Source organism: Staurois parvus, unplaced genomic scaffold, assembly GCF_062004578.1.
Source record: "Staurois parvus isolate SC_StPar_1 unplaced genomic scaffold, SC_StPar_1.0 ptg002996l, whole genome shotgun sequence".
Taxonomy (NCBI): Eukaryota; Metazoa; Chordata; class Amphibia; order Anura; family Ranidae; genus Staurois; species Staurois parvus.
The window spans coordinates 44187-66996 of NW_028320792.1; the positions used below are offsets into that span (position 1 = coordinate 44187).

The 22810-nt window shown below is 49.8% G+C and overlaps 1 protein-coding gene across 1 annotated transcript in view; it reads left to right on the forward strand.

Annotated features, from left to right (window-relative positions):
- The window catches only part of LOC149428733 (uncharacterized), a 59997-nt gene that overhangs the window by 31727 nt on the left and 5460 nt on the right, over positions 1-22810 (forward strand). Inside the window, exons 4-10 of the mRNA XM_089667066.1 lie at positions 1188-1295; positions 3589-4056; positions 12360-12722; positions 13798-14106; positions 14975-15286; positions 17535-17834; positions 21907-22224. Coding sequence (XP_089523192.1) covers positions 1188-1295; positions 3589-4056; positions 12360-12722; positions 13798-14106; positions 14975-15286; positions 17535-17834; positions 21907-22224 — 2178 coding nt within the window. The remainder of the gene's footprint in view (positions 1-1187; positions 1296-3588; positions 4057-12359; positions 12723-13797; positions 14107-14974; positions 15287-17534; positions 17835-21906; positions 22225-22810) is intronic.

Genomic DNA, 22810 nt, shown 5'->3' on the forward strand with positions numbered 1-22810 from the left:
CGGGACAGAGCATCAGGTAGACACTAGGAAACCCCCTCACTTGTGTAAAGGATCTCAGCCTATGAAGATCCATGTCCAAAACCATATATCATCCTAAGCCCTCACTCATGTAAAGGATCTCGGCCTCTGAAGATCCATGTCCAAAACCAAATATCATCCTGAGCCCTCACTCGTGTAAAGGATCTCCGCCTCTCAAGATCCATGTCCAGAACCAAATATCATCCTGAGCCCTCACTCGTGTAAAGGATCTCGGCCTCTGAAGATCCATGTCCAAAACCAAATATCATCCTGAGCCCTCACTCGTGTAAAGGATCTCGGCCTCTGAAGGTCCATGTCCAAAACCATATATCATCCTGAGCCCTCACTCGTGTAAAGGATCTCCGCCTCTCAAGATCCATGTCCAGAACCAAATATCATCCTGAGCCCTCACTCGTGTAAAGGATCTCGGCCTCTGAAGATCCATGTCCAAAACCAAATGTCATCCTGAGATGGTGTCTATTCCAGGAAGAAGAGAACTGGAGTAAATACAGACATTGTATCACACTGACTGTCACATTTTAGTTATTTGCCGATTTTGGTTCACGTTCCTTTAGGCCGCACTGCTAACTATTTACAGAGACACCACATCACATCCATCACAGCTCAGCAGGTGAGATCCTGGCAGTACGGCACTCCATGGAGGTCCACCTGTAGGAGGACGCGGTAATAGTACCACACCTTTAATATCATCCTGACATACATTTTGTTGCTGTGTGGGTTCTGTACCTAAGTCAGCCACACGTGGATCAAAATTCAGCTGTTTCAGCAGGAAGTGACCAAAGGAGGTTGTACAGAAGTTGATTTACCGACTGACTTCTGTACATCCACCCTGTTGGGTTTTCCTCGCTCAATCAGCACTGCAGGCTATAGGGGGCGCTGCTGATCAATGTATCAATGCAAGTCTCCCTGCCATCAGAATACAATAGCTCAGTTGGGAGGACTCCCCCCATCCACCTCGAATGTCCAGTGGGTGGAATGAAATTGACTCATGTATGGTCTACCTTACTGTATGGGTTCTCCTTCTCCATATTAGGCTCCAGGTTCTCCAGTGTGTGTAAAATGAACTGTCTGTGTTGCCCTAAAAACAAACCAAAGTTCTCCTTTGTGGATTCTACATCCAGATTGTGATTTGTCCTTTCTCCTTACAGAGAGAGGAGATAACGCCGGAGCCATTATCACCGCTGTGGTCCTGACAATCCTGTGTACATTATTTCTGGGTTTGTTGGCTTTCCTCTACTTCAGATTTGTAAAGAAAGGTAAGGAGTCAACAGTCATTCTGGAGGATTCATGTATATTCCAATCTTTTTATTGAAAAGAACAAATGTACGAAAGGATGAGAAGTATAAAGCTCCCAGGTTATCATTCATGGGCATGTGGAGGCTTCCTGTCAATGAAGGACCACCCTAGGGTCCATAGTGACCACACAGTCACATTCAATGTATTCTACTCATAGAGCGCCAACAGTACAGCTACAAGACCATCAAAACAAGAGGATTGAGGGTCCTGCTCATAAAAACCAAAAAGGAATTGAAAAAAAGATTTAGTTCTGCTTCTCAAACAATAAAATGTCTTTTCATCACACAACCGTTCGGCTACGATCACACGGGTGATTTGGTGGTTTAGGCCGGTGCAGATTGTAGCGGCAGGAATCTTCTCATTCCTACTGAGGTTGTGAGCGGCTAGGTGCGGCCGCCGGCCCCATTCACTGTAATGACAGATATTTGTGGCTCTCCGCAGGGCTGGTGATTAGAATCGGATGATTCCTAACGCTACAATCACAGCAGCCTGAATCATGGAGGTGACGGGAGCTGATAAACACAAGCCGATGTACTGAGGACAAATTGTATTTACCAATCTTGATGAAAAACACTTGTATCAGGTTTTCATGCCCATTAAATATATGGATAGGAACTCTACGTGTTCTGGGTAATGGGTGGCATAGTCCATTATCACCAAGGCGTGTTGATGCTCTCTAGTGGATTTCAACAAAGGGCCAACCAAATCCATGGGGATTCTCTGGAAAGGGAACTCAATGACGGGGAGGGAGACCAAAGTGCTACTGAAATGTGGCATTGGTGCAGATTTCTGATACACCAGACAGGAAAAAACATTACACATCCACTTCTTTGGTGACCTCAGGCCAATAGAACCTCAGTACTATAATCTCCCGGGTCTTTTTAACTCCCAAATGCCCCCCAAGAATGTGTCCATTTGTCAATTCTAGTACTAGAGTTTGGTAAGGTTTGGCCATCACCAGTGCTAAAAGGTTTCCTCCGCCCTCCGTGACACCCAGTATAATGGGTCCCTCTCCATGGTGAAGTATGGGAGGACAACCCTTCCATCTGGGTTACCCAATTCCCCGTCTACTTTTCCCACGTTCTCCCATGCCCATAGCAGTGTGGAGTCCTTCAGTTTTTCAGTGTATAAATTCTCTTGGTACGTCCAATTCAGCAAAGACGAGATTTCCTCTTCTGGGGATGTAGGCCCCTCCTAGGCCCCGGTGATTCCCCTTCTAACGCTTACAAGGTAAACCCAGGAGAATCCCCACAACCATCAGAGGATTCCTAGGAGTATCTTCATTCTCCTAAAGTATAACTAAAGGCACATTTTTATTTAGTTTTGGATGGAGTGGAGGTAAATTAGACCCCCTGTCGGTTTTCATTGCAATGTCCCCGGTAGGGAGACTCATCCTCTCTATTTTTCCTGTTTACCATTATCATTGAAAGTGAATGGAAATCCCAAATTTTGGGTCGTTTCCAGAAAATTATTAGAGGTGAAATCTTCCAATGGGGACACTTGAAATCTTCTCATGGAATTCCTGTATTTTGTAGGGATTTCCTCTCACTTCCTGTTTGGCTATGGGACAGGAAGTGAAAGGAAATCTCCCCAATGGGGCACAGATGGCAAAAAAAGAAACTGACGGGGGTTCTAACCCTCGTGTAAACTATAGGTTTTCCTATAGTTCTACTTTAAGAAGCACTTGGGAATCAGGCAATCCCAGAGTTCTCAGAATTATTGGAAAACCCTTCCCACAAAGGCGTCATGGGGTAGTTTGGAAACCAGCCCCAAATGATGACACCCAGAGAGTTCCCAAAGGACACCATTGTCACAGGATACTCTCTAGCAATCTCATGTACACAAATTATTATCATTTTCCCAGGGATTGCAGGAAAGAAATTTGCTTAATTCCCCCATCAGCACAATGTTGAAATGGGATTCCCTCCTGCCGAGCCATTGTGTTCTCCCAATGGGGTGTGGGGGTGCGGGGGAAGCTGTCCCTGCCAGGAGAAGACAGTGATTATTGCTAGTGGCTATAACAGCCGCTAGCGATACATGCATGTAAAATCAATCGATCAACTTTGGTACATTCAGTCTGCCCATACTTGGTTCGAATCTCGTCTGGTTCCTGCCGAGATTCCAATCGTCTATGGCCAGCTTAGACCCTCTCACATATATTTGCTATTAGAGAAGAGATGAATCTGATCTCCGGATAACACAAATACATCACATAATAAATGTAATAATCCATTCGATGATTTCCTCTTCCAGATCCTCCCACTCTCTCTGAGATCACCGGAAACAATGAGCTGATTGACATGAACAGGACGACACTGACTTGTCAGATTATGGACTTCAAACCCCACGACATAGAAATCCTTGTGTGTATGAGGAGATCTGAGGAGCAAAAGATGAGGACCATCTACACCTGGAAGTCTGGAGGTCACCCCGCTCAGATCTGGATAAGCAGAGATGATGGTGGAGGGGATGAAGATGTTATAGATATGGAGGAAGGGAAACAACTGATGAACGGCTCTCCAAGACACGAGGACAGACCTCTACAGCTGGAGATGATTCCTATTATCAGTATGAAGAAGCTTGGATCATACAACTGTCAGTGTTCTCTCCATATAACTCCCAGCTATGACCTGCATAATGGAGCGGAATTATCTGTCCAAGTAAAACACCCGGCACTGACATCTCGGACCTCGGTATGCAGGACACTCAAAGTCATCGGAGGTGAGACTTTTCTCTTCTACATGAAACCGTTTCGAGCATCACTTGCAGGTTTTTTTCTGACCTCCTAGGGGGCAGTAGTGGGCTCTATTGGGGAGGAAAGTTTCTTAATATCATGGGGCCATTTCTAGCTTGTTGGGGACCCTCCCAATAAGAACGACCCCCCTTCTTCCTAGTACTACATAGAAGAGGGAAGCAAGAGAAGCACCAGGTGAGCTGGAACAAGTATCTACTATAGATGAGGACCTTTGTTGTGTCTCTGACTTTCCCAATCTGCATACTTGGGTATACAACTCCTGGAACCTGTGTATGGCATAATATACACAGGGCTTTGACATCTGCCTGACTCTGTACTACAACCCATCCAGCCTTTACCATTCTACATAATAAGGGCTCATGCACACGGTCGTGTTCTCCTGTACAGTGTATTCCCAGTAGCCTGTTGTGGTGTCCAGGGGCTCCTGGTGTTGTGTACTGTCATCCATAGACATGGAAGGTTGCAGGTGGCTGTACACAACGAACTGGAGCATGAACATGGCACAGGTCTACAAACACAGAGTGCCTTTGGGAGCGTATGTTGTGCCCACACTCCAATTTATGAACGTAGCAGAGCATAGCTATGAAGAGCCACCTACAATGGTCCAATCATTCCACACAGAAGGAGCTCCTATTGTAGGACTTCCGAGAGTGGGATCTGCCAGTACAATCCTGCATAAGGTTCCAGGTTTGTCCACCTCCACAAATGTTCCGTACAAGTTCTCCATACAATATAAGGAGTCCATGGCTTATCTTCATCTCCAACCTGGACACCAAAATAACCTAGACATGCTTCCTTCACCAACTCCGAAATGGGCTTCCTACTCACTTTTTAGGGTGTACTCACCACAAATATAGTAAAATATGTCGGGATGATTCAGGCAGCACCGTCGTGGAGTAGCCAAAACCTCACCAGTGCAATATCCACACACCTCTACCACCATAACTAGAATAAAGTTCACAATGTACACTTTACAATCCAATGTTTCTGCTGTAAAATGACAGTTGGACGTCTGTAACACTCTCACTATACAGTATCTGGTGACTGCTACACAAAACACAAACCAGGTAACAGGAGAGCAAGCTGATCAGCGAGATCTCCAAAAACTGACTAAAAATTATAAAATTGAACCATATCTAAGAAGCTAGAGCTGTTGCCATCTAGCCAATGCAATTTTCTGAATCAGCGCCCAAGTGACCCCAAGAACAGGTCTAACAAGCAAGGCACCGAGATAAAAGATGTTTTTTTTGTTGGGCTGTATCCATCCTGTTATCCAATCAAATGTTAGAATTGAAGGATGTTGGGACGTACAGTGAAGGAAATGCGTATTTGCCCCCCCTGATGCTGTTGAATGTTCGCCCCTCACACAGAAATGATCGGTCTAACAATGGAATGTTCGCCCCTCACACAGAAATGATCGGTCTAACAATGGAATGTTCGCCCCTCACACAGAAATGATCGGTCTAACAATGGAATGTTCGCCCCTCACACAGAAATGATCGGTCTAACAATGGAATGTTCGCCCCTCACACAGAAATGATCGGTCTAACAATGGAATGTTCGCCCCTCACACAGAAATGATCGGTCTAACAATGGAATGTTCGCCCCTCACACAGAAACGATCGGTCTAACAATGGAATGTTCGGTGTAACACTGAGAGACAGAATACAACAACAAATTTAGCAGAAATGCGTCTAACAAATGATGACTGATCTGCATGTTCAGGAGGGAAAGAAGGATTTGATCCCCTTCACAAAACATGACTTAGTACTTGGTGGCCAATCCCTTGTTGGCAATCACAAAGGTCAGACGTTTCCTGGAGTTGGCCCCCAGGTTCGCACACATCTCAGGAGGGATTTTGACCCACTCCTCTTGGCAGATCCTCTCCAAGTCATTAAGGTTTGGTGGCTGACGTTTGGCAACTCGAACTTTCAGCCCCTCCACAGATTTTCAATCGGATGAAGGTGTGGAGACCGGCTAGGCCACTCCAGGACCTTAATGTGCTTCTTCTTGAGCCGCTCCTTTGTTGCCTTGGCCGTGTGTTTTGGGTCATTGTCATGCTGGAACACCCATCCACCACCCATTTTCAATGCCCTGGCTGAGGGAAGAAGGTTCTCACCCAAGATTTGATGGTACATTGCCCCCTCCATCGTCCCTTTGATGCGGTGCAATTGTCCTGTCCCCTTAGCAGAAACCCCCCCCCCAAAGCAGAATGTTTCCACCACCATGTTTCACAGTTGAGATGGTGTTCTTGGGGTCATAGGCAGCATTCCTCCTTCTCCAAAAACAGCAAGTTGAGTTGATGCCAAAGAGCTGGATTTTGGTCTCCTCTGACCACAACACTTCCCACCAGTCCTCCTCGGCATCATTCAGATGTTCAGTGGCAGACTTCAGACGGGCTGGACATGGGCTTTCTTGAGCAGAGGGACCTTGCGGGCACTGCAGGATTTCAGTCCTTGTCGGCGTAGTGTGTTACCAATTGTTTTCTTGGTGACTGTGGTCCCAGCTGCCTGGAGATCATTGACAAGATCCTCACGTGTAGTTCTGGGATGATTCCTCACTGTTCTCATGATCATTGACACTCCACGAGGTGAGATCTTGCAGGGTGCACCAGACCTAGGGAGACTGACACTTGTTTTGTGTTTCTTCCATTTGTGAATGATTGCACCAACTGTTGTCACCTTCTCACCAAGCTGCTTGGCCATAGTTTGGTAGCCCAGTCCAGCCTTGTGTAGGTCTACCATCTTGTCCCTGACATCCTTGGACAGCTCTTTGGTCTTTGCCATGGTGGAGAGTTTGGAATCTGATGGTTTGATGGCTCCTGTGGACAGGTGTCTTTTATACAGGTAACACAATGAGATTAGCAGCACTCCCTTTAAGAGACTGCTTCTAATCTCAGCTTGTTACGTGTATGAGAGACACCTGGGAGCCAGAAATCCTGCTGAATGATAGGGGATCAAATCCTTCTTTCCCTCATGAACATGCAGATCCGTCATCATTTGTTAGACGCATTTCTGCTGAATTTGTTGTTGTATTCTGTCTCTTAGTGTTACAATACACAGAACATTCCATTGTTAGACCGATCATTTCTTTGTGAGGGGCGAACATTCCATTGTTAGACCGATCATTTCTGTGTGAGGGGCGAACATTCCATTGTTAGACCGATCATTTCTGTGTGAGGGGCGAACATTCAGCATCAGCCGGGGAGCAAATACGCATTTCCTGCACTGTAGGTGGATAACAGGGACACTGACTTGCGGGTAACCCGGCTGTTGTTGGAAGGGCCAAGCTGCACAGTGGTTGCTCCACAGGGTACTGACAACAAAAAGGCTTCTGGTAGGGGCTGGTGTTACTTTCCTCCATGTTGTCCCACTGATCTCATTGGGCACCAGAGTTGTAGCTCACATGCAAGGGTCCCCCTGTTGGAGTGGGTTCTTCTGGGTTACGCTAGAACAGGGTCTGGCTCCTATACATGGAGGACCTTTACTTTCAGGTGCATCCAGACTTTGCAACAAGGTTGAGGCCGCCGTGGGAAAAATTCAGCCTTAAGGTGGACCTCCGACATCAGAGGTGGGTGAAGCACCGTGTACACTCGCACAACCGTTTCCTAGTAACTCTCGGGTCCCTGTGCTCATGTATCTCTTCCCAAGTAGCTTGCAATTAGGCGGGCCGTGCCAAACACTAACCACGGCCAGCAATCCTGTCGCTACATGGAACCCCGCCATGCACATAGTATGGGTTCCAATGTGCACTTTACTTTAACTCTTGACCTTCCATACCTCTGTATAAGATGAGGACCTCTGCATAGCATTTCCACCCCGGCTGCTGTGAGGAATGGAATGTGGCTTAGGGAGTGCCAACAACATATCTCTCGTGGCTAAAGGCCAATCCACGGACAGTACACGCTGTAGACAGGCTGCTCACTAACTTGTACTCTCCCTTGTTAACAGCAACCGCATGACCGTATAACCAGCATGAAGGTGACTTTAGTGAGTTACTCTTCATACCCCATGTGCTAACCACCCAAGCAGTAGACAGATGCCTGGTACTTGCATTGCACCCTTTTTAAGGACTTCAGACCAGGCAGATTACATGATTTCATACGAATTTACTTCAGATAAAGTGCAGAACAGTCCAAAGGTCATTACCATATTCATGACTCCTAGTTCCCTATACCTAACCAGGCTAAGTGCTGCCCTGGCATACCTGCAGAGAAATCCGTGTCAGGGCCTGGAACTGAACCCAGGACCTCTGCTGTGTCTGTCAGTAACTCTTCTTGCTGAGCCACCTGGGCAGCTCCCCAGATAATTTCTTGAATTTCCTGCCTTGAACCTTGCTTGTCTTGAACCTTAAAGTCTTTGCTGCTCCCATTACCTTCCTAAATCAAGCCACGCCTCTTCACTTCCTATTTGCCAGATTATTGCGCTCTCTCCAGCCAATATCTCGCTTTTGTCTCTCCTGCTGCCATCCATATCTTTGCTTCCATTCGTTACCGACCTTTGTTCCTCGGCTACGCTGCTGCTTAATCCCAACCTGCAACCGTTCATTACGGACCTTTGGCCTGTTTACTGACTACGCTTCTGCTTGATCCCTACCTGCTATATCTGTTACTGGACCCCGACTTGCTCACCTCCTGGTGGGGAGATCCTGAGAACCGCGCCCTGGTACTAGCATGCCACCAAACCCATCCCCACCATCAGGAGCTCTGGTGAATACTTACACCCCACACCTCGGGTCAGCCCACTTCATCCACCAGGTGACCTGCTTGCAGGGCCATGAATAAGGGGGTACCAGCAGATCTCCTGTAGGGGCCCAGACTAGCAGGGGGGCCCAGGCAGCTGAGTGAATCAGATGTGGGCAGGGAGATCAGCACGGTGGGGGGCAATTACTGGAACCAATCCCCTATATGGCTCTCTCTGCAGCAGCTGGAAGCCGGCTTCTCCTCCTCTCCCATCCGCTTTCAGCTGCTGCAGAGAGAGCCAAACGGGATGTATTCCAGTAATTGCCCCCACATTCCCGCCACATCCATCCCCCTCCCTGTGCATGATGCAATTCCCCCTGTGTGCCCCTCCCCCACAGTGCTGCCGACTTCCCTCCTCTTCCCACCGGCAGCTTCAAGCGCACAGTAAGATCCTTCAGGATGGAGTGTGGGGGAGGCGTCCAGTAAATATGTCACCTTTACCAGCCTCTTCCTTTCCTGAATGAATACAATGAGTGATCGGTAACAATCACCCACTGTGTTCATTCATAACTGAAGCATAGTAAAACATTTTTGGGGGGGGAGAGGGACCCTCTCAGGTTGGCTATATGGGGCCCCTTGGTTTCTAACAGCAGCCTTGCCTGCTTGTATATCTATCCTGCTAGTTAGTGGAAGTCCCACTACTTCTACAGCAACTGGTCTTGGAGCCCGACCATGACAATTACAAGTCGGTCAAGTGTTGGTCCATGTATGGCTCCAGCAGCTGGAATCTTCAGGGATACATCTCCCCCAGCATTGGCTCCTACATTTTCAGGGCCCAGCCTCCTGTAGCAGGATCCCCTTTGCTCCTGGGACACATCGCTGGTCTCTGTTAAGATATGGCTTCTCAGAGAACTCTCAGAAGGGCTATATTGGAGCTCCGGGCTCCGGACCACAGTCCTCTTTTATAGCACATGCTCGGTGGGCCGGGCTCATCAACATCCCACCAAAACCAAGAACCGGGAAAGTAATCTAACCCATTCCCTCCCATCCGGGGCAGCACCTAAGTTCTAACCTGCTTGCACCCTGCTCGGTTCTGGCTGCTACATCAGTAATTGGACAAAACTGTATCCGTGTGTGGCCGGCTGGAGACGGGATTTCCCTCACAATGGAAAGAAATCCTCTGACTTCCCGCTGAGTCTATGGAACAGGAAGCCAACGGTAATCTCCCTTTACACACAGCAAAAACCGACAGCAGATATAACCCTTCCCTGTTCTATCCAAAATGGGAAAATACGTTTGGGCTTTAGAGTATGTCCAACCAGAACTTCTCTCAGTTATAGATGGATTGGGTAAGGCCGGAACCCCTGTAAAGCCAGAACCTCTGCAAGGCCGGAACCCCTGTAAGGCCGGAACCTCTGTAAGGCCAGAACCCTTGTAAGGCCAGAACCTCTGTGAGGTCAGAACCTCTGTAAAGGTCAGAACCTCTGTAAAGGTCAGAACCCCTGTAAGGCCAGAACCCCTGTAAGGCCAGAACCCCTGTAAGGTCAGAACCCCTGTAAGGCCAGAACCCCTGTAAGGCCAGAACCCCTGTGAGGTCAGAACCTCTGTGAGGTCAGAACTTCTGTAAGGTCAGAACCTCTGTAAAGGTCAGAACCCCTGTAAGGTCAGAACCCCTGTAAGGTCAGAACCCCTGTAAGGCCAGAACCCCTGTGAGGTCAGAACCTCTGTGAGGTCAGAACTTCTGTAAGGTCAGAACCTCTGTAAAGGTCAGAACCCCTGTGAGGTCAGAACCCCTGTAAGGTCAGAACCCCTATAAGGTCAGAACCTCTGTAAGGTCAGAACTCCTGTAATGTCAGAACCTCTGTAAGGTCAGAACCCCTGTAAGGTCATAATCTCTGTAAGGTGAGAACCCCTGTAAGGTCAGAACCTCTGTAAGGTGAGAACCCCTGTAAGGTCAGAACCCCTGTAAGGTCAGAACCTCTGTAAGGTCAGAACCCCTGTAAGGTGAGAACCCCTGTAAGGTGAGAACCCCTGTAAGGTCAGAACCTCTGTAAGGTCAGAACCCCTGTAAGATTTTCCTGCTCTCCTCTCTCCAACAGCAACAGAAATAAAAGTGCTCTTCTATAACAGTGCAGGGAATCCCAGGACGTGTCTGTGTCACTGTTCTAGGTTCTCCTTCACTTCCTCTCTGGAGGACACATTGTCAGCAGAACAGGAAGTGATTATAAATGTCTGTGATGGAGCTCATGGTTTGGCCCAATCAGACATCTGCATTGCAGCAATGCTCAGTACATGTATTGCAGTGCCATTCATTTTGAAGGAAACGAACCTGCATTGCAGTACGGCACAACTCACGATAACGCATGGAGTTGGAGTATGTCGCTTTAGATTGATTTTTTTTTTGGCATGTTTTGGTTGCATTGGCAGTCCATCGTTTTAGTGGGTTTCCTTAGAGTAATGCATGTTATTCTGCAACAAAATGCACATTAATGCACCAAAATATGTAGACGGGCCCTTTGGGTTTGACATCCACCGTAAGGATGAAGGTCTGATTGGTGGGAGTGGGCAGTGGAGGTCGGTTTCCTTTACTCCACATTTGTGAAGATCTTGAGGTATAAGTGTGATGGGTTCAGAGGGATGGTAATCCACATTGTGAAGATCTTGCTGTGTAGGTGTGATGGGTTCAGAGGGATGGTAATCCACATTGTGAAGATCTTGCTGTGTAAGTGTGATGGGTTCAGAGGGATGGTAATCCACATTTGTGAAGATCTTGGGGTATAAGTGTGATGGGTTCAGAGGGATGGTAATCCACATTGTGAAGATCTTGCTGTGTAGGTGTGATGGGTTCAGAGGGATGGTAATCCACATTGTGAAGGTCTTGCTGTGTAAGTGTGATGGGTTCAGAGGGACGGTAATCCACATTGTGAAGATCTTGCTGTGTAGGTGTGATGGGTTCAGAGGGATGGTAATCCACATTTGTGAAGGTCTTGCTGTGTAAGTGTGATGGGTTCAGAGGGATGGTAATCCACATTTGTGAAGATCTTGGGGTATAAGTGTGATGGGTTCAGAGGGATGGTAATCCACATTGTGAAGATCTTGCTGTGTAAGTGTGATGGGTTCAGAGGGATGGTAATCCACATTTGTGAAGATCTTGGGGTATAAGTGTGATGGGTTCAGAGGGATGGTAATCCACATTGTGAAGATCTTGGGGTATAAGTGTGATGGGTTCAGAGGGATGGTAATCCACATTGTGAAGATCTTGCTGTGTAAGTGTGATGGGTTCAGAGGGATGGTAATCCACATTTGTGAAGATCTTGGGGTATAAGTGTGATGGGTTCAGAGGGATGGTAATCCACATTTGTGAAGATCTTGCTGTGTAAGTGTGATGGGTTCAGAGGGATGGTAATCCACATTTGTGAAGGTCTTGCTGTGTAAGTGTGATGGGCTCAGAGGGATGGTAAGGTGTAAATGTGGAATATAAATGAAAGTTCCCCGACCATAGGAGATCTCTCTACACCAGTAATCTGCCGCATTGCTGTAAATTTACTGAATACATTCTATATGACATTTCTACATTTCTTTATTTAGTCCCTCCCAAGTTGTTGTCCATCATGTGCCCAGAACGTGTCATCCATGAGGAGCAGCTGACACTGACCTGTCCAATCAATGGGTTTAAGCCGCGAGCTTTGTCCATCACCTGGCTGAAGAGGAACAAGGACAACCAAGAGACCGATCTGGTGACATGGAATGCTGGGAGTGACACCACTCACACGGAGAGATATTCACACTTTCTAAAGGAACATGAACATGAAGATAACTCCTACAGCTTTATCAGTGCTCTGACCATGAAACCAACGGTGACAGAAGATGACGGAGCGACGTATATCTGTAGAGTTATCCACCCTGCTACAGATCACTGGGAGGAAAACAAGCAGATCCTCAATGTGACCGGTGAGTAATGGAAAACTCATCATTGGACATAACAGTTCTATATTCTCTCAAAGTCTGTAGGCTCTTTACAACTTGGTCTCAGGCAGCCATTTTGGCCAACCACATATAAGCAGATGTTTCATCAAGAACCACAAGGCCTGTGAGGGGTTAAGAATGATGGAGGAGGAAAGGTAGAAGGAGATAAATGAAAGGGAAATGGTAGAAGGGATATGGAGGAGGAGAGGAGGGAAAGAGTAGAGGATGAAGGACGAGGAGGGGGTAGAGACAGCCAGGGGTAGGATAGAAGAATGGGGTGGAAGAGGTAGATAGGGGGAGATATAGATGGTGGTGAAGGGGGAAGAGGTAGAAGGGGGTGAAGGGGGAGGAGGTTGATGGGAGTGAAGGGGGAAGGGGGAGGAGGTTGATGGGAGTGAAGGGGGAAGAGGTAGAAGGGGGAGGAGGTTGATGGGGGTGAAGGGGGAAGCCGTTGATGGGGGTGAAGGGGGAGGAGCTTGATGGGGGTGAAGGGGGAAGCGGTTGATGGGGGTGAAGGGGGAGGAGCTTGATGGGGTGAATGGGGAGGAGCTTGATGGGGTGAATGGGGAGGAGGTTGATGGGGGTGAAGCGGTTGATGGGGGTGAAGGGGGAAAAGATAGAAGGGGCAAGTGGTTGATAGGGGTGAAGGGGGAGGAGGTTGATGGGGGTGAAGGGGGAAGAGGTAGAAGGGGCAAGTGGTTGATAGGGGTGAAGGGGGAGGAGGTTGATGGGGGTGAAGGGGGAAGAGGTAGAAGGGGCAAGTGGTTGATAGGGGTGAAGGGGGAGGAGGATGATAAGGGGGAAGGGGGAAGAGGTAGAAGGGGCAAGTGGTTGATAGGGGTGAAGGGGGAGGAGGTTGATAAGGGGGAAGAGGTAGAAGGGGCAAGTGGTTGATAGGGGTGAAGGGGGAGGAGGTTGATGGGGGTGAAGGGGGAGGAGGTTGATAGGGGGGAAGGGGGAAGCGGTTTATGGGGGTGAAGGGGTAGGAGGTTGATGGGGGTGAAGGGGGAAGAAGCAGAGGCTCTCATTCTAATACTTCTCACTGTCTGCTTTGTTTCAGCGGTTCCTTCCCTGGACTCCATAGTGAAGGTTCAGGACAATGTCTGTGTCGGTGAGAATTTGGATCTGTCCTGTAAGATTCATTCCTTTTACCCATCTGACCTACAAGTCACATGGTACACGGAAGATGACGTCATGTTACCATCATACACCACTGACCCCCTCCCAGGCAATGAGGGACTCTATCATACCTCCAGCTCTTGCAGTTACACGGTAACAATGAAGGATCTAGGGAAGGATTTCCGATGTCGGGTTCAGCATGTCAGCCTATCGAATCCGAAGCATGTGACCTGGACCCTGAGAGAGATATGTGAGTGCTGGGAATATCGCTGGGCCCCATATTAGATGATAAGATGTTAAGTGTCTGTGATACTCATAAGAACCAATCAGATTCAAGTCTTTTATTACTTAAACAAACAATGAAAGCTGAAGTCTGATTGGTTGATGTTTTCCTCGGGTCGGGTATGATGGGGGATACGTGTCATTGCTACATCTCACACCTTCATCCTCATTCATATCGGTTGTACCATGGCCACTATGGCTGCTGGATTCCCCATGGGGCTGCTGCTGGATTCCCCATGGGGCTGCTGCTGGATTCCCCATGGGGCTGCTGCTGGATTCCCCATGGGGCTGCTGCCGGATTCCCCATGTCTGTTGGGTTCAGTTGAGTATATCCCTGTGTGAGAATCATCTGATGTAAACTGTCACTGCCTGACTCAGGAGCCGAGCATGGGCAGCTTCCATCTACGGTTTCTCATGCAGGTGTTTGGGTGAATGTTGGCAGCCCTAGCGGTGTAGTCACTGACCTGAGCTGAGTGCCGGGGATCAGGATCTCATGTTCCTTCGAGGCATGATATTGTGACAAGTCCATTTATAATCTTCCTTGTCTCTATGTTCAGCGGGTGAACCCCAATAATCTCACCCTACGAGCTGTACCCCCAACAGGACATACAGACCGTCACCCCTCCTTTATATGAAGCAAAGAGATATGGGGGGACATAGAACACCCCGCTTCTTGTATGTACTGACCCTGTACAACGAGCTATATATATATATATATATATAACATGTATGTATTGTATGATATCACCCACAAATGACACACTGTTCTGTAGATGGTGATATAGATGTCAGTGAAAGGAATACTTTGTATAACACGGCTGTCCTCTATATTGCAGTATCTCCGCCCACTCTGGGGGACATCCAGTGTGTCCCTGCACAGCCCCAGCCTGGACAGCCGGTGACCTTTTCCTGTATGATCAGTGACATGTATCCCGGGGAACCTGGCATTCAGTGGACATGGAGTGCAAAGGAATTGTCTGAGCAGGACTGGACAGAGAACATCCAGCAAAACCCGGAATCCAAGATGTTCTTCGGAACCACAAAGCTGACACTCATTCCGGACACTAAACATCATCTCTCTGAAATCAGTCTGGAGGTCAGACATCACACAAAACGTTTTACAAAGAAGACATTAATCAAATTTAAAGGTATGGTCCCTCCCTCCGGCCTCTATCCACCCCACCTCAACCTCTGTCCACCCCACCTCAACCTACATCCACCCCACCTTGTCCTCTGTCCACCCCACCTCAACCTACATCCACCCCACCTCAACCTACGTCCACCCCACCTCAACCTCCGTCTACCCCGCCTCAACCTACGTCCACCCCACCTCAACCTCCGTCTACCCCGCCTCAACCTACGTCCACCCCACCTCAACCTCCGTCCACCCCGCCTCAACCTACGTCCACCGCGCCTCAACCTCCGTCTACCCCGCCTCAACCTATGTCCACCCCACCTCAACCTACGTCCACCCCACCTCAACCTACGTCCACCCCACCTCAACCTACATCCACCCCACCTCAACCTACGTCCACCCCACCTCAACCTACGTCCACCCCACCTCAATGTACGTCCACCCCACCTCAACCTCTGTCCACCCCACCTCAACCTACGTCCACCCCACCTCAACCTACGTCCACCCCACCTCAACCTACGTCCACCCCACCTCAACCTCCTTCCACCCCACCTCAACCTCCTTCCACCCCACCTCAACACCTCAGCCTCTGTCCACCCCACCTCAACCTCCACCAACCCCACCTCAACCTCTGTCCACCCCACCTCAACCTCTGTCCACCCCACCTCAACCTCTGTCCACCCCACCTCAACCTCTGTCCACCCCACCTCAACCTCCTTCCACCCCACCTCAACCTCCATCCACCCCACCTCAACCTCCGTCTACCCCGCCTCAACCTACGTCCACCCCACCTCAACCTCCGTCCACCCCGCCTCAACCTCCGTCCACCCCACCTCAACCTACGTCCACCCCACCTCAACCTACGTCCACCCCACCTCAACCTCTGTCCACCCCACCTCAACCTCTGTCCACCCCTCCTCAACCTACGTCCACCCCTCCTCAACCTACGTCCACCCCACCTCAACCTCTGTCCACCCCACCTCAACCTCCTTCCACCCCACCTCAACACCTCAACCTCTGTCCACCCCACCTCAACCTCCACCAACCCCACCTCAACCTCTGTCCACCCCACCTCAACCTCTGTCCACCCCACCTCAACCTCTGTCCACCCCACCTCAACCTCTGTCCACCCCACCTCAACCTCCATCCACCCCGCCTCAACCTCCGTCTACCCCGCCTCAACCTACGTCCACCCCACCTCAACCTATGTCCACCCCACCTCAACCTCCGTCCACCCCACCTCAACCTCCGTCCACCCCACCTCAACCTCCGTCCACCCCACCTCAACCTCCGTCCACCCCACCTCAACCTCTGTCCACCCCACCTCAACCTCTGTCCACCCCACCTCAACCTCTGTCCACCCCACCCCACCTCAACCTCTGTCCACCCCTCCTCAACCTACGTCCACCCCACCTCAACCTCTGTCCACCCCACCTCAACCTCCTTCCACCCCACCTCAACACCTCAACCTCTGTCCACCCCACCTCAACCTCCACCAACCCCACCTCAACCTCTGTCCACCCCACCTCAACCTCTGTCCACCCCACCTCAACCTCCGTCCACCCCACCTCAACCTCCGTCCACCCCACCTCAACCTACGTCCACCCCACCTCAACCTCTGTCCACCCCACCTCAACCTCTGTCCACCCCACCTCAACCTCTGTCCACCCCTCCTCAACCTACGTCCACCCCACCTCAACCTCTGTCCACCCCACCTCAACCTCCTTCCACCCCACCTCAACACCTCAACCTCTGTCCACCCCACCTCAACCTCCACCAACCCCACCTCAACCTCTGTCCACCCCACCTCAACCTCCTTCCACCCCACCTCAACCTCCTTCCACCCCACCTCAACCTCCATCCACCCCACCTCAACCTCCGCCCACCCCACCTCAACCTCTGTCCACCCTGCCTCAACCTCCGTCCACCCCGCCTCAACCTCCGTCCACCCCGCCTCAACCTCCGTCCACCCCACCTCAACCTCCGTCCACCCCGCCTCAACCTCCGTCCACCCCGCCTCAAGCTGCGTCCACCCCACCTCTGTAGAGAGATCACTGCCTCCACTTCTTCCTCCTCTGTCTGCAGAGAGACCACTGCCTCCACCTCTTCCTCCTCCTGTCTGCAGAGAGCTCACTGCCTCCACCTCTTCCTCCTCTGTCTGCAGGGAGATCACAGAGCCAGACCTGATATGTGTGATATTGTTGGCTGTGATATCTGTAAAGGTCAGTTATTATGGAATGTATTATATTCTGCCTCCACAGGTCTCTATGTGCTCAGTGAGATCTCCAGTGACCCCCGTATACCGGATTATGGACATCCTGTGACTCTGCGCTGTGATCTGGCTGGCTGTGATCCCGGACACACCCCTGAGGTCACCTGGTCAGAGAGAGGAAGAGATCTGGGGAAACACCAGCAGAGAGTGACCCAAGGCAGCGGAGACGTTCTGTCCTGTTCTCTGACGATCACACCTACAGCTCAGGATTATGGGAAGGTCTATACCTGCAGTGTGACACAAAGGGGCATGCAGGCTATCACAAAAGACAGTGTCTTGAGCCTTCCAGGTGCGTTTCCTATATTCTCCAATTGAATAATAACAGGATTAGTAATAAAACACACAGACATTGCTGGGTAATATACACGATACATACAAAGTTCTCCCTGAGAGTGAGCCCATGATGGCGCAGACCCCATTCTTCCGGGGTCAGAGGTCCAACCTGCAGATATTTGATGTGCGCAGCATAGTATTATCTAAGTCATGTATTGCAGAGGGTGCCACATGTACAGTATATGTCACAAGGCATCACGGTGATGTAAACCCTTCAGGTGGATACCCCACAGGGGATGGTAGGTGTACCTGAGAGGTGTAGGCCAATAGCGGGTTCTTGGAGGAATGGAACACAGCGTAGACGAGATAGTAGCTGGATCTATGTCATGTCAAGCTGCTAGCGGATGGTCCTGCATGAGAACAGGTGATGCAAGATCCCCAAGGCTAGGTGTCTAAGAGTCAGTTGATGTCCACCAAAGATACCCTCTCAAGGGTGTGGGCTCAGGATTGACGCCAGCACCCACAGAACACTTCGCTGTGATCCATTCCACAATTTGGTCCAAAGTGGGAATCTCTAGTTTAAGCCACTTATTGGTAGGTCCAGCGGCAAACGTGTTGGGCTCATACACAAGTGATCACCCCCAGCCATCAGAGTATTTGAACTTTCAGTTTCTCATAGTCTTTGGTCTCCTCCAGGACCAGGTCCAAAGACATTTTCTGGAGTTCCCTGGAAAGGAAATGGAATAGCAGTCCCACTCACTGCTCTTCGGACCAGGCCTTGCGTTGGCTGTCCATTCCAAAGTGGTTAGATAGGACTCCAGTGACATCGTTTTCTGCAAGTATTGGCTTTCTCTTATTACACCAGGATGACCTTGGGTGCCGACAGAGGCCTCCAGACCTTGGGTGACGACAGAGGCCTCCAGACCTTGGGTGCCGACAGAGGCCTCCAGACCTTGGGTGCCAACAGAGGCCTCCAGACCTTGGGTGCCGACAGAGGCCTCCAGACCTTGGGCCTATCTATTGTACCACCTGATGTAGAGTCTGTCAGTCCCTCTCTGCTGCCTAAGCCAAAGCAGTCACCTGAACCTCCATCAGTCTAACCATTTCCCGCTGAGTTATATTAGCCCATTGCTGCTGACCAGCCACCTTTAGTGGGATCCACTTGTTCCAAATCACATCATTCAGCTTCAAGCGTAGAGCTCGCAGAGAGGCAGTCCAGACGTCAAAAGTACATTTATGGGCCTCTTGGCCACTTTTATTTCTCCGGAGAACAAAACCTGCAAGAAAGTCCCTCCCAGAGGTCATTAGAAACAGAAGATATCGCCAACAAATGCTTTAGCCTTCCGACTCTCCATTGGACTGTTCAGCGTCCACTCTGCGTGTTCCTAACAGGCTGAATGAGAAAACAGATTCCTCCATCTACACAAACAAGGTGGATGAAGGAATCCCTCCGCCTGGGACGTTGTTTTCTGATAGTGGGAGTCCCTTCCACAGAAGCTGATCTAAAGCAAGAACAGCCACCCACTGATTGAAATTTGGTTGTTAGCGGCTGAATGTCAATCATTCTATGGCCAGCTTATCATCACTCCAATTATTATTATACAGTATTTATATAGCACCAATGGTTTGCTCAGCGCTGTACAATAGCGGGGGGGACCGAACATGAGACAAGACAGTAACAGTACAATACACAATGTATTTATACAAATGGTATGCAGCGCTAAATGGTATATCAACCATCAAAATAAAGATGGATGAGACAGTAAATAAACAGTCAAAATACGAACAGTTCCATATAGATAAAATATAAATATTGAAATCCAATCCGGCTTGTGGAAGAATCCAGTAAATGATTGCGCTTACCACAAAAACATACAAACAGAGCGTTGTATGTATAAGATGGACATCAGGGCCTGGTCAGCAACTAGAACAGCATCCGGTCACCATATGAGACTTCCAGGAATGGTGGAAACCCCCCACGGTCATCTCCGGTTTTACCAGCAGGTCCAACGAAGTCCTCTCCACGCACTGTTCATCTGGATCACACCACCTTGATAACGCTCATGAATAATGAGCCAGAGCAAAATGGGCAATGATAGTGAAGTATGTTTTAATGGGTGAACAGTAAAATATAAAGTATACAACTCACATAATGGGAAAAACACAGCCCAGGTCAAACAAGGAATTTCCCTGGTGATCTGTGGTTCCCTGGTAATCTAATGGCGTCTGTTGGGTGGATCCCCTAACATGTTTCGAGCCACGCTCGTTGTCAAAGGGGTGAATCCTATCCCAAGGACGCCAGCATTTAAAAATACCGCGGTCGCGCCTGCGCAGTGAGCACCTCGCGCCGCTGAAATGAATGGCGCATGCGCGGGTGACGTCACTCACCCGTCGCCGCCGAACCCCATTGCGCATGCGCAGAACCCATAATGAATCCCCCTCTCACAGCCATCTGCCCGCAAATAAGCGGGCAAAGATCCAAAGGGAAAGCCACACTGCACAATGTATTTATTTCAGGTACTTCTATAGCGCCATCAATGTACTCCGCACTTTCCATATATATATTGTACATTCACATCAGTCCCCGCCCCCGAGGAGCATACAACCTAAGGTCCCTAACTCACATTTATACATACACATACTAGGGACAATTTAGACAGGAGACAATTAACCTACCAGCATGTCTTTGGAGTGTAGGAGGAAACCGAAGTACACAGAGGAAACCCACGCAGGCACAGGGAGAACATGCAAACTCCAGGCAGGTGGTTCCGTGGTTAGGATTTGAACCGGCGACCCTAGTACTGCCAGGCAGAAGTGCGAACCACTTAGCCACTGTGCTACTCACAGTTTATTGATCAAGTGTACCAGTGTGTGACTCGCCATAAACCCCATGCCTACTGCAACACAGCCAGACTGCAGGGAGCCAACCCATCTACCTGAGGAAATGTAAGATTCCGGGGGCACACACTCCATCCTGGACCATGGCACTGGCATGCACTCCATCCTGGACCATGCCCTTGACATACACTCCATCCTGGACCATGCCGTGGGCACATATTCCCTCCTGGACCATGCCCTGGGCACCCACTCTATCCTGGACCATGCTGTGGGCATGCTTTCCCTCCTGGACCATGCCGTGGGCACGCATTACCTCCTGGACCATGCCGCGGGCACCCATTCCATCCTGGACCATGCCGCGGGCACCCATTCCATCCTGGACGATGCCGTGGGCACGCATTACCTCCTGGACCATGCCCTGGGTGCCCATTCCCTCCTGGACTATGCCGTGGGCACCCATTCCATCCTGGACCATACCGTGGGCACGCATTCCCTCCTGGACCATGCCGTGGGCACCCATTCCCTCCTGGACCATGCCGTGGGCACCCATTCCCTCCTGGACTATGCCGTGGGCACCCATTCCATCCTGGGCCATGCCGTGGGCACCCATTCCATCCTGGGCCATGCCGTGGGCACCCATTCCATCCTGGGCCATGCCGTGGGCACCCATTCCATCCTGGACCATGCCGTGGGCACCCATTCCATTCTGGACCATGCCGTGGGCACCCATTCCATCCTGGACCATGCCGTGGGCACGCATTCCATCCTGGACCATGCCGTGGGTACCCATTCCATCCTGGACCATGCCGTGGGCACCCATTCCATCCTGGACCATACCGTGGGCACCCATTCCCTACTGGACTATGGCACTGACATATACACTGACATGACTTTGAAATGTTTGATCTAATAGGACAGAGAACAATGTGCAGCAGCCAATCAGGACTGATCATCTTGGGGTCATCAATGTGATTCCAGTATTGATGAGGTTGCTTTGGGTAAATGCCATGGAGACATCCTCCAGGGTGACCTCTCTGCAGATCTGGGTCTGGTTTCTGCACTGTGAACTGTCTGGGTTGTCAGGGTGACGTATTGGGAATTCTGGGTTCTCGATGGTGGATAAAAGACAACAAAAATAAAACCTCTAAGATGAAATTTCCTTTACATTGCTGAGAGGTCGACCAGCTCTACTGACATGATCTGTTCTTCGATTCCCCACAACCTGACCTGTTATATATTTATCATTACAGAGAGACCGCCCACATTATCGGACATTATCGTCCATCCAATGAGTGTGGCAGCCAATCAGAAAGCCTCATTCAAGGTAACAATATCCGGATTCTCCCCCCGAGACCTACAAATAAAATGGTTTAAGGAGTTCAGCACCTTCCCCCAATCTGAGGTGACAATATTGGATCCAGAGATCGGATCGGACGGTCTGTATAAATCTTCCAGCACGCTGGCCTTCACCCCGAAGATGACCGATGATAAAACGTCCATCCGGTGTGAGGTGACACACAGTCAGTCCAAGATTGTCCGAGAGAAGAGATATAATCTGCACCTGACAGGTGAGATCCCCGTGTATCCTTCATATGTATGATGTGTTCATATGTCATTCATTGGACGAGTCCAGGGATAGGGATGTCCAGAGGGGGCGCTCCATCTACATCTGATCACCCTCACCCAATAGGATTAGGTGGAGGATTCATTGGACGAGTCCAGGGATAAGGATGTCCAGAGGGGGCGCTCCATCTACATCTGATCACCCTCACCCAATAGGATTAGGTGGAGGATTCATTAGACGAGTCCAGGGATAGGGATGTCCAGGGAGGGGTGCTCTATGTACATTTGATTACTCTCAGCCAATAGGATTAGGTGGAGGACTCATTAGACGAGTCCAGGGATAGGGATGTTCAGAGGGGGCGCTCCATGTACACTTTCCGGTGGAATGCAGACAGGAGGAGGAGGAGAACGGTGCTGGCCATGCCGCTTATCACAGAGGGAATAGTAGTCATGGGGAAAGGTGTTCTTATAGAGGACCTGTGTGGTGAAAGCAGAGGACAACGGACCGGCCATCACTGTCTCCTGTGATCTCCCTGCAGCTGATCTTTTCTCCATTACTGATTCTCTTGCTCTGCACAATGTCTATGTGGA